General features: G+C 42.6%; 1 protein-coding gene across 4 annotated transcripts in view; it reads left to right on the top strand.

Annotated features, from left to right (window-relative positions):
• ADAMTSL4 (ADAMTS like 4) overlaps positions 1-13,361 on the top strand; it is a 190,183-nt gene that overhangs the window by 140,951 nt on the left and 35,871 nt on the right. For all 4 annotated transcript variants that reach the window (XM_056546340.1, XM_056546337.1, XM_056546338.1 and 1 more), the window contains exon 7: positions 12,967-13,171. In XM_056546340.1, coding sequence (XP_056402315.1) covers positions 12,967-13,171 — 205 coding nt within the window. The remainder of the gene's footprint in view (positions 1-12,966; positions 13,172-13,361) is intronic.

The following is a 13,361-nucleotide window of genomic DNA, read 5'->3' as shown; positions in this document are numbered from 1 at the left end:
ATGTGCTCGTAATATATCAGCCCAACATCCTTTACATTAGTTACATTAGACACATCTGGGGTCGATTAAAACCTAACATATGGCACGCAGCTTGCAGCATTGTGTTTAATGGCAGAAATCTCAGCTTCTTCTTATAGTTAAATAACTGGGTATAGGAAGCTGCTTGTTACTCTCCTCGTCTCCTTGACATTATTAGTCCTGTAGGAATAGCACTTTACGGCTTCTTAGGTCTCCCTTATCCGTTATCTCTATGGACCCGTGCTTGTTGAAGGTGGACACAGGTCAATGTTACACTGTTCATAGACCCCTCTGCACTTGTCAGAAAAAATAACATGTATTGGGTTCATGGGGAACTGGGGCGACTTTGCTGTCTTATACCGGCTCTACCGTAGGGATGGGCTGCACCTCAATGGGGAGGGTGCAGCTGTGCTTGGGGAGAAGATGGCTAGAATGGTGGAGGAGTGTTTAAACTAAGGACTCGGGGGAAGGGAACCTACAACGTAGAGGGGGAAGATAGTGTAGATAGAGAGGGGGTACTTATTAATATACCTAGGGGGTGGAGTGGAGGGAGGGCTTAGAATAGTTAATAGGGATAGGCTTCATAGGAAGAAAAAACATACACCTTTGAATTGCATGTTGACTAATGCCAGAAGTCTGACCAATAAAACTCAGGAACTGGAGTGGTTGATGTCTGAGGAGAATTATGACATAGGGGGTATAACAGAGACTTGGTTGGACGATAGCTGTGACTGGGCGGTCTACATACAGGGTTATAGTCTATTCAGGAAGGATCGGACAAAACGGAAAGGGGGAGGAGTTTGTCTTTATGTAAAGTCCAGTCTGAAGGCCGCACTGCGGGAGGATATATGGGAGGGAAATGATAATGTGGAGTCATTATGGGTAGAAATATATGGAGATGAGAATAAAAAAATTCTGATAGGGGTTTGCTATAAGCCACCAAACATAATGAAAGAGGCAGAAGATCAATTACTGAGGCAAATAAACAAGGCAGCAAATCAAAATGAGGTGATAATAATGGGGACTTTAACTATCCTGATATAAACTGGGAGACTGAGACTTGTGAATCTCATAAAGGAAACAGGTTTCTGACTATAACTAAAGACAATTATCTGTCCCAAATGGTGCAGAGCCCGACCAGAGGGGGCGCCCTACTAGACTTAATATTAACCAACAGACCTGACAGCGGAACTAATGTGCAAATAGAAGGACACCTAGGAAATAGTGATCATAATATAATACATTATAACTTGTTTTCCAATAAGGGAATCTCTCGAGGGGCCACAAAAACAATGAACTTTAGGAAGGCAAAGTTCGATTAACTCAGAGAAGCCCTTAACAATATAAAATGGGATAATGTCCTCAAAAACAAGAACACTGACACTAAATGGGAGACTTTTAAAAATATCTTAAATTCTCACTGTAAGAGGTATATATCTGATGGAAATAAAAGAAAACCAATATGGATAAATTAAAATGTTAAGGGGGCAACAAATGACAAACATAAAACATTTAACCTACTAAAAGAGGATGGCAGTGAAGAAGCATTAAAAAGCTATTAAGAAAAATTTAAAATATGTAAAAAACGGATAAAAGCCGCAAAAATTGAGACAGAAAGACTTATTGCCAAAGAGAGTAAAACCCCAAAATGTTCTTTAAACTATATAAATAGCAAAAAGGTTAAAAATGAATGTGTTGGCCCCTTAACCTGTTGGGGACGGAGGGCGTACCTATACGCCCTTTGCCCACTTCCTTTCTATAACACGGGGTCACGCCATGGCCCTGCATCATAGTGAGTCGGGCCCGGCCTCTAACAACGGCTGCACTGATCGCGGTGCTGTGCGCTATTAACCCTTTAGACGCAGCATTCAAAGTTGAACGCAACGTCTAAAGTGAAAGTAAGACATTGCCGGTTAGCTCAGGGGGCTGTTCAGGATCGCTGCAATGAAATCGTGGCATCCCGAACAGCTTACAGGACAGAAGGAGGGTCCCTACCTTCCTTCTCGCTGTTCGATCACCGAATGACTGCTCAGTGCCCGAGATCCAGGCATGAGCAGTCAAGCGGCAGAATCATTGATCAATGGTTTCCTATGAGAAACCATTGATCAATGTAAAAGATCAGTGTGTGTGCAGTGTTATACCCCCCTATGGGAGCTTTAACATTGCAAAAAAAAAGTGAAAAAAAAAGTTAATAAAGATCATTTAACCCTAAACCCTTCCCTAATAAAAGTATTTTCCCATTTAAAAAACAAAACTGTGTAAAGAAAAATAAACATATGTGGTATCGCCGTGTGCAGAAATGTCCGAATTATAAAAAAAAATTTATTGCTAAACGGCACGGTCAATGGCGTACATGCCAAAAAATTCCAAAGTCCAAAATAGCGTATTTTTGGTCACTTTTTATATCATGAAAAAATGAATAAAAAGTGATCAAAAAGTCCGATCAATACATAAATGGAACTGGTAAATGGGATCACGGTGCAAAAAATTAGTCCTCATACCTCCCCGTACACAGAAAAATAAAAAAGTTATAGGGGTCAGAAGATGACAATTTTAAACGTCTAAATTTTCCTTCATGTAGTTATGATTTTTTCCAGAAGTACAACAAAATCAAACCTATAAGTAGGGTATCATTTTAATCGTATGGACCTACAGAATAAAGATAAGGTGTCATTTTTACCGAAAGATTTACTGCGTAGAAACGGAAGCCCATAAAATCTACAAAATGGCATTTTTTCTTCAATTTTGTCGTACAATGATTTTATTTTCCATTTCGTTGTAGATTTATGGGTAAAAGGACTGATGTCATTACAAAGTGGAATTGGTGGCGCAAAAAATAAGCCATCATATGGATTTTTAGGTGCAAAGTTGAAAGGGTTATGATTTTGAAAAGGTAAGGAGGAAAAAAACGAAAGTGGAAAAACTGGAAAACCCTTCGTCCCCAAGGTGTTAAAAATGAAGAGGAAGAAATTATAAACGGGGATCAGGAAAAAGCTAATATATTAAACAAATTCTTCTCCACTGTATTCACCAAGGAAATTGAAATGCCAGGTGAAATACAATGAGATAAGGTAAACTCCCCAGTACAGGTCACCTGTCTAACCCAGGAAGAAGTACAGTGCCGCCTACAAAACATCTAAATAGACAAATTGCCAGGTCCAGATGGCATTCACCCCCGTGTTCTAAAGGAATTAAGTAATGTAAAAGACAGACCCCTATTTTTTTATATTCAGGGACTCTACAGTAACAGGGACTGTTCCCCAGGACTGGCGCATGGCAAATGTGGAGCCAATATTTGTAATATTTGGAATGTGTGCAAGTGGGTAAGTAACTGGCTCAGTGATAGGAAACAGAGAATGGTTATTAATGGTACTTATTCTGATTGGGTGACTGTTACTAGTGGGGACCACAGGGGGCAGGCTTTGGTCCTGTTCTATTTAATATATTAATTAATGACCTTTTAGAGTGGCTGTATAGTAAAGTAGCAATCTTTGCAGATGATACTAAACTCTGTAAAGCGGTAAACACAATAGAGGACAGTGCACTATTACAAATCTGGATCTGGATAGGTTGGAGGTTTGGGCTGAGAAGTAGCAGATGACGTTCAACACTGATAAATGTAAGGTAATGCACACCGGGAGGAAAAATCCGGGCTGGGATTATGTATTAAATGGGAGAACACTTGGGATGACTGATGTGGAAAACGATTTGGGAGTCTTAGTTAACAGTAAATTTAGCTGTAGTGACCAGTGTCAGGCAGCTGCTGCCAAGGTAAATAAAATCATGGGGGGTATCAATAGGGGCATAGATTCCCACAACAAGGAAATAATTCTACCGCTGTACAAATCACTAGTCATACCATACATTGAATAATGTGTACAGTACTGGGCACCGGTGTACAAGAAAGATATAGTAGAGCTGGAGAGGGTTCAAAGACGGGCAACGAGAGTAATACGGGGAATGGGAGGACTACAGTACCCAGAAAGATTATCAGAATTAGGTATATTTAGTTATTAGGGGAGACCTAATAACTATGTATAAATATATCAGGGGGCAGTATAGAGATCTCTCCCATGATCTATTTATACCAAGGACTATATCTATAACAAGGGGCATCCTCTATGTCTAGAGGAAAGAAGGTTTCTACACCAGCACAGACGGGGGATCTTTTCTGCAAGAGCAGGGAGACTGTGGAATTCTCTGCCTGAGGAGGTGGTCATGGGGAACTCTGTAAAAGGGGTCTGGATGCATTTTTGAAGAATAATAACATTACAGGTTATGGATTCTAGATCTATATCAATTCAGTAGGGACTCATTAGAGTTATAGGTTGAACTTGATGGACTCTGGTCTTTTTTCGACCTTATGAACTATGTTACTATGTATGGGGATCCACATGACAAGGTTAACCACAACATGGAAGGTGGTAGGATTTAAGCTGGATAGTTTGCTACCATAGTAATAGGGGCAAGGCATCTATTACTTTTTTTTAGTTGACTTCAATAACATTGTACTAGTTATTTACATATTTAAAGGGGTACTCCACCCCTAGACATCTTATCCCCCTATCCAAAGGTTAAGGGATAAGATTTCTGATCACGGGGGTCCCACCGTTGGGACCCCTTGATCTCCCTGCTGCATCCAACATTCGTATAGAGTGTTGGGTGCAGTGCCGGAGGCTCATGACGTCACGGCCACGCCCTGCTCGTGAAGTCACGGCCACACCCCCTCAATGCAAGTCTATGGGAGGGAGCGTGACAGACGTCACGCCCCCTCCCATAGACTAGCATTGGGGGGCGTAACCGTGACGTCACGAACCTCCATTCCACATCACCAGTCGAGCAAAGTTCGCTTCATGCATCGGATGTCTGGGGTGCCGCAGCTGAGGTTATGGCCATTTTCCCTTTAGGGTACCAAAACAAGGGATGTCAGTCTAAAAAACAGGCACTATGAGTTTTCTAGAGTTTGAGTGGCTTTTTACTGTGGGGTGTAGAGTGTTTCCAAAGATTATAGCTTCTTTAAAGTGGACTTGCAATCACTTTCATGTTGCTTTAGCCCATTGTGTTGAAGGGGTACTCTGCCCCTAGACATCATATCCTGGGGTACCACTACTGGGGACCCCCTGCAATCTCTGTTGCGGCACCCCAGACATCCGGTGCACAAAGCAAACTTTGCTCTGTGCCTGATGACTGGTGATGCGGGGCAGAGGTTCGTGACGTCACAGCCACGCCTCGTTCGCGACATCCCAGCCACACACCCTCAATGCAAATTTATGGGAGAGGGCGTTACGGCCATCACGCCCCCTCCCATAGACTTGCATTGAGAGGATGGGGCCGTGATGTCTTGAGCGGGGCATGGCCATGATGTCACAAGCCTCCAGTGCTGCACCCAACGCTCTAAACAAACGCCGGGTGCGGCAGGGGGATCGCGGGGGTCCCCATCTTATCCCCTTTGGATAGGGGATAAGATGTCTAGGGGCGGAGTACCCCTTTAAATAAATTGTGCTGTGTTTGAGTGACTGAGTTATGGAAGTCTGGGCCCAGTACTGAGTAGATATAGGGCACATAACTAGCAATATATTTAAAAGATTAGCTCAGAGGGAACCATACCTTCTTTGTATCAATGAAGGACTCTCCATCACCATGAGTTAGTTCTCTATTCATGCCTCCGGCCTCCCCTCGTATTCCCTATTCTTACTACACAGTGAAGAGAGAAATAACCGCCCCTCTCCTACAGCAACTGTTGTTCTCAAAACAGAAGCTGCTGCATCATTAATCCTCAGAAAGTTAAATTGGGCTTGTTTTTAAATTGGGCTAGTCTCATAGATGTCACATGTAAGAGATATACACCGAGCGGGGGCAAAGAGTAGGTCTGACTGTACAAATTTCAGGGAAGTCGAGAGCAATATTTCACTGTAAGCTGTAGAGGTCTTGTAGACCACCCAGCAGGACCATCTCTGGTGTCACTTGTCAGAGTCACACTGCTAATTGAGGGGCAGAGATATTGACTTTTAACACATCCTCTAGTGACAGGGTACTGACACCAGACAGTGAGATTTTGGGAGGACATGTGACTGTGCATGATAAGAACTCAAGATACTAACACGCTTTTCTGGAACTATTGACACCAACTCCAGATTTAATTTACAGTCGGTTATAACTAACAATGTTTTCCCATGAGATGTTTCCTCTGAGACATGATCTTGTATTGTCCATATGTGGGATTCTTTGCTGGGACCTGGAGAGTTGTTGAATCATGTTTAACAAACGTTCTGAGCAAAAGTATATAACCACAAATGGGAGTTCGTAAAATTGTTTGACCCAGATGGCAAATTGTATTATATAGCACCTGAGATTTGGTCAACCTTGGTGCCAACCTTGATATTAGCCAAACCAGGATTGCACAAAAATAAGTCTCCATACACCAACTGTACATTTTTGGTCAGATTGAATTTGCTCTTTGCTTGAGCCGGATCAATCAAATTACAATATTCACATGATATGAAGGCATTCGTTGCCCCCTTTTATTTGTCAGCTTCTCCAGGATAGTCTTTTTTTTTACCCTACATTCACCACCACAAAGAATAAAATTTTCCTCCACCAGCCATCTGTCCCTGGATTACAGATTGTTCTGCTTTACTGTAAGTGTTGGATGCGGAGTGTTTACACTGTTAGAACATATTGTTAACACATTGCGTCTAGGCGTCGTCTTGGCACAATGTCCCCAACATGCTGCAGCGTTCTCCTAAAGAAGCTCGTAGTGTTCTTTTCTCATGGCATTTTAGGGGGCCTATCAGAAAAATGTGTTACCTTCACATACCCATCTCAGCCTTGCATTGTGGGGCCTTGAAATTGAAAAATTTGTCGTCATTAGTAGTTAAATTTACAGGCCACAAAAGGAGAAATGGGGCAAGGAGCGAGGAGGAGGGGAAGGTGTTTATAAATGACTATACTGATTCCTATATTTCCCCGGTTGGAAGGCAATGCCTCGTAACCCCACAGCTGTAACCACAACAGAAATATAGCTGCCTCTCTGGAGAGTAGTGAGGACTGCAGGCTTGACTTGCACACACTTTGCATTCATTTCAGAGCTTATATAAAGTGTCCCCTTAGGGCTGGAACTCTTGAATGCAGCCACATACACAGGACAGGGAGGCGGTAAGAGGATGTACAGAATTATGTAATCTTGATTGACTGTCAAGCTAACCACCAGACAAATAATTAACTTAATTATCAGATAAAAGGATAAACTACCTGTTTTTATACAGAAAATCCTTGTCTGCATGTGTGATTCTACCTCAGTCGTGTCACTCTTCTGTGCTATATCTGAATCTCTATTTAGCCACTCTTCTGATATTTAGTGTCCTACCTAACTGCGATTTACAAAGGACTATTTGAGGGGATGGGCGCACAGAATGTGAATGGGGTACTGTAGTAAATTGGGCGGACATAAGGTGGCAGGGGCTCTGTGGGGAGGGGGTCCAAAGGTACAAGGACCTTTGTGAGGGGGGTTGGAGAAATGGAAGACAGAGGTGGTAGAGAGACAGTGGAGAGTGAAGCATAAGATAAAGAAGTTAATGGGGGTCCTGTGGGGACTCAGAAGGTGCAAAGGACTTGGTAAGGGATAACAGAGACATAAATGATAAGATAGCAGAGACTCTGTTAGAGGATGTGGGGCACAGAAGTTGGGAATACATTAAGGGGGAATAGAAGGCACATGGGTTTATTGGGACAGGTAACAAAGGAAGTGACAGAGGTTTTTAGAAGGAGAGAGGGGACACAGAAGATGGTTGCATACCATAGCAAAAGCAGAAAGGGGACTTGAAAGGTGACAGGGACTTCTTGCTTTAGGGGCCCATCAAGTCCCACTAGGGATTTTACCGGTTCCTCAGTGGTCAGTCTTGTTGGTAAGAATAAGCATGCCTGTTGATGTTGGTCCAACATCGTTTAGAGTCTAGAGATGCTGGTGGTTTATGCAGGCTGAACCTATATGAAGACTAAAGTTTTGCTATATATGTGGGGATAAGATGTGACCTATTTTTCATTTTAAACTTCTCATCTTCATGACTGAGGTCCAAGGTTATCCATGATCTCAAGACAACCCTACTGCTCTGACCGTATGACTACAAATACTAACAATGCAGTACCCCACTGAGATGTATTACGGCTAACTGAGTCGAAAGGGTATTTTTTGAGTGTAGACATGGCAGAAGATAACAGATACGTTTACTGCCTCCAGCTGATTAGAAAAAGCAACATGAGTCTTTGGGCAACAGACTCATTAGAAATAGAAGTGTGATGAATTCTTCTTCGAGGAGTTCAAGCTGGGAAAAGGTTGTAGGTAACATGGTCACAGACAGATCCGTAGGAGACAGAGTTGTACTCCAAACATTAGGAGATTGTCTCCGGCAGCTATTGAGACCACATGCGAGAATACGAAGCCCCCAGTCCTTGTGATGTAGAGCCAGAACCACTGGTCCAGTTCCAGAGAAATTACTTGACTGTGTGGAGAGACAATGGGATGTTTCACAGCGGCCAAACACTGAGCGTCTGTTAACCCGTATCATGCCCAGATCCCTAGAGACTTATTTGACAGAAAGACATCAAGCTTGCTCAGTAGAGAGCCTAGGTCTGTGCAGCCGTCGGGTTCTTATTAAAATCAGCATATTGCATTTTTGGACATCATCTCACAAAATGCCCCTAATTCATAACATATTTCCTATTATAACCAGTAAAAAGTTGTCATTTATTAATAAGTATTTAATATCCTAGAAGACTTTCACTTGACCTCAAAGCTTTTGTAAAAAAATAAGTGAAAATTTTCCAGGAACTTTCTTCTCAACCATTAGACTGTGGTGACGTGGGGTTAGAACCCCTAAGAGAGAGTGACAAAAATAGGTATTGGTATATCTGGTATAGACAGCACTTTTTATAAGTGTGATCACAAAAGAAAGTAAAGTCCGGCACTGCCACTATGTATTCCATTTGAATCTACCCTGCAATTGTTACATCCAGTGCACGCATAAGAGCGTGTGCTGCGGGTGGTGCTACACGTGTAGAATGAGTAAGTGGACAATGCAAACACATGAAGAAAAGTGCGGAGCAACTCACCGGTAAGTTGATGGCAGCAGGATGGTTCACTTCACGTCCATTTGGTGAACAAGCAGGGAGGCGGTAGATGGAAACGGGGGAATCAGGCGTCGGGCATTTTTATAAGTGTATTAGTTGTCTGTATAGACAATCCCTTCCCCATTAAAGGAGTTCTCCAGTGAAAAACAACTTATCCCCTATCCACAAGATTGGGAATAAGTGTTTGATCGCAGGGAGTGACTGCTGGGACCCCTTGTGATCTCCAGCAGTGACACAGCTTTGTCTATAAATTTTTTGGGGGAGCCGAAGTGTTGTTCAAAAGTATCTTCAGTATTCTCATACAGGTGAAAGTTGAAAAATTTGAATATCCTGCAAAAGATCATTTATTTCAGTAAGGCAACTCGTCTGCGGAAGGAAGCATGAAGTGCTCCAAAATCTCCTGGTAGACGGATGCGTTGACCATAGACTTAAAGGGGTACTCCACTGCTCAGCGTTTGGAACAAACTGGTCCAGACGGGACCAGTTGTCATAGCTCCGCCCCCTCATGATGCCACACCCCGCCCCCTCAATGCAAGTCTATGGGAGGGGGCGTGGCAGCCGTCACACCCCCTCCCATAGACTTGCATTGAGGGGGTGGGGTGTGACGTCATGATGGGCGGGGCTATGGCTTCACAAGCTCCCGGCGCCGGCTTGAGCTTTCGGAACGGTTTGTTCCAAACACTGAGCAGCGGAGTACCCCTTTAATGAAGCACAGTGGACCAACACTAGCAGATGACATATAAATCATACAATATATTGGGGATTTGGGGTTTTCATGAGCTGTAAGCCATAACCATCACAATGATGACAAATCACGGCTTGAACTATCTTGCTTTGCATGTAATGAGTCTTTCTCATATATTAGTTTTACCTTTTAAGTTGCATTACTGAAAGAAATGAACTTTTGCACAATATTCTAATTTTTCACCTGTACAATTGCAGATAGATTACTAGCTGGGGATTGAGAACTAATGCATTTTAAAGCATAGTTTACCTGTTCTTTAGACTCTGCATATAGTATTACATTTCTTTCTTGACTTTACTGTTAGACTGTCTGGTGATTTTGCTTTACGTGTACACAAATGACTCTTTGCTGGTCACCAGATCTTTTGGCTTGCACCCTTTTCCTTTTGTATAGTGTATAATACTAAGTTACCGGTCCATGCCAGGAGTCCGCGCGTCCGCGTCCCTGCTAATAAGGTCCATTTTTATAGTCATTCCAGAGAGTTAGTCTGGCATGAAATCCTGTTCTCAACCTACATCCAGGGCATTGATCCACATGTAGCAAGACTCCAATGAGCTGCTCAGTTGGCCAGTAGCAAACTCCAAATAAGAAATCAACGCAAGGCAAATATAATGAAAATATGAGATGGTGTTTCTACCCTGTCCAATATGTAGCAAAAAGGCTGAAAGAGTCCAAAGTAGGACTCTTGTGAGAGTCATTGGCCGTACAAGATGACTTGATGATATTTTGAGGCTCTCAAAGAAAATACAGCTCTTCCAATATATCACTGCTCACTATTTCTTTTTTATTATAATTGAATTTGCTTAAAGTACATTAGAAGAGCATTCTGGGAAAATCTGATACTGTGCTATGCCTAGCAGCATAACCTAGGAATTGAAGTACAATAATAGACATCTTTTGTCATGCTCGGCCTACTTGGAGGGGTTTTCCAGGACTTTTTAATTAATAGCCTATCCTTGGGTTAATAGTAGTACAGCAAAATAACCTTGGGATGGCGCTGCTGGTTCCAATGGTGGAGATAACAAACCGTAGCCAGAGATGTAGGTAGTACAAAACACTGGACAGTTTCTTTAGAAATGCATAAAAAATAAAATAGAAGGATTACGTGTTTCGGGGGAGTCGTAATCCTTCTGTTGCGTAATCCTTCTGTTTTATTGTTTTTTATGCATTTCTAAAGAAACTGTCCAGTGTTTTGTACTACCTACATCTCTGGCTACAGTTTATCTCCACCAGTTTATCTCCACCATTGGAACCAGCAGCGCCATCCCAAAGTTATTTTGCTGTACTACTGTTGGTCTACTCCCAGGAAACGGTTCTACCTCTCCTGCAACCTGAGGCTTAGCAGCGGTTCCTGCTTTCTTCTCTAACCCCAATCGTGGGTTGATATGCAAGTTTTTACTTGCCGCAAGGTGAGCAGCCACTACCTTGGGGTCCTATAGGCCCCGCTACTTCTCTATCTCTGACTTTTATTATCCCTACGGTATCTCACGAGGCACCCCTCTGGTCTCCCTGTTTTTTTTCCTTCACTTACAGATACTATCCTTGGGTTAGGTTATTAATATCAAGTCAGTAGAGTGCTGACGCCTGACAACCCACTGATCAGTTGTTTTCCAGAGTCGGAAGCAAACCGCTCCATACTTTATGTAATGGGAGCTGAGCTGCAGTAACCCAGCATGGTTACTACACAATGTGCAGAACTGTGTAATTCTGGCTGTGTTCAAATGTGGGCCCTTTGGTTCTGCCATTCAGCTAAGGGGTGCAGGTGTGGGCATCCCACCAATCTGATGCCATGTTTGATAAAGTCACCCAACACACTGTCTCTGCCATCTAAGTGCTCATCCACAGTTAAGAGACATTCCTATATCTTTCAATGATATATCTCTCAGGATGTGGAAACTTTTTTCTGGAATGACTTCTATAAACATGTGGACGCCTGATTTTAGATCTAATATACAGTACACATGAGGATTTGGGTCACTGTAACCCATGCACTCCTCTCCACTTCCTGGCTGTGAAACATGTGTTACATCTGGGTCCACATCTACCACAGAGCTACAAGAATATATTTTCTGCAGTTCCCTGATATATGCCCATTACCCATATTGCCCCCTTTAGTGGCAGAAAATTATTTCATGGCGAGGGCAAGCAACAAGGAATCTATTTCGCAACAAGGAATCTATTCCAAATATGGTGACTGCTATCTCACCTGAGCAGTTTTTTACAGCATTTAGTGATATGCTTTACAGGAGGACCCATGGACACAGACAAGAATGGAGTGGACCTGTCCAATTCAGATGAATTTAAGGGGCTACTGAGCATACTTTTCATAGAACAGTCTACAAGGAGGGTAGATGCTGATCTCCTCTCTGAATGGTGGTGGATCCAGTGGTATTTCTCTGCTGGTGCCACATTTCACTGTGCTCCTTATAAAGGAATTACTGGGAAATGATCTCCACAGAACAGGAAGTCTCAGCTTATTTTTAGCCTACGTGGCCAGAACATCACCAAAAATTATTTAAAAACATAATTAACATAAAAATTCTATTAAACAATAGGTAATTTTTTTTATGACACATTCCTTTTAATTCTAAGTGGTTTCTGAACATTGCTTAGTGCTTGGCAGTGTTGGGAAGCCTCATTGAAAATGTATGAAGCTCTGGACGTGAGCTGCACTCCATTCAAGGGACAATTCTCTTCTATTCGTGGGATCAGTGGGGGTTCCAGCAATCAGACCACCACCGATCAGCTTGTTTTGTAGTTGGTAATACTCTTGTAATGGGCCTTTGTGCCAAGTCTTTCAGAGAGAGAGATGCTCTTTGTATTGGATCTCCTCCTTTTAGGGTTGTAGCTAGGCTTTCTTTACCAAAGATATAGTTCACTGTCCTAGTCCTCTGTTCAGATACAGATAAAAGATCAGGCTTCTTAAAGCGCAGCAGCCTCCAAGATATGCCCATTAAGTGGTTTTAGCCAACAGTGGTTTCAGAAAATGTTGATTGAGTTTAGATATACAAAACAGAAATGTATCTTTATCACTCATTGTGCTTTAGAAATGATACTAATGTGTTTCCTATTGACAGAGCCCCGGTTGCGATGGCATACTAGGATCAAACAGCACCCTGGACACCTGTGGGGTGTGTGGTGGAGACGGCTCTACATGCAAGTTCATTACTGGAACATTCAAGGACACTAATATTCCTATTGGCTACCACAAAATTCTGGAGATTCCAAAAGGAGCAACGCAGATCAGTGTCAGAGAACTTACCTGGAGCCCTAACTACCTAGGTGAGTACACTAAACCGGAGTGGTACAGGGGAGTCACTGCAATTGTGTCGGGCAGAGATATGGTTCTAGGTTAGGCTACTTCTATTGTAAGGGTAGTGTAGGTATTCTGGAGCATTGTTTCGTAATGTTTTAACCAAGTACCATCCACACCAAAGTAGCCCGTGGCTTTGATCAAACACGGCATGATGTA

The sequence above is a fragment of the Hyla sarda genome, chromosome 11 (assembly GCF_029499605.1).
Source record: "Hyla sarda isolate aHylSar1 chromosome 11, aHylSar1.hap1, whole genome shotgun sequence".
NCBI lineage: Eukaryota > Metazoa > Chordata > Amphibia > Anura > Hylidae > Hyla > Hyla sarda.
The sequence above is the reverse complement of the archived record's forward strand: the minus strand, read 5'-3'. Positions and strand labels throughout refer to the sequence as shown.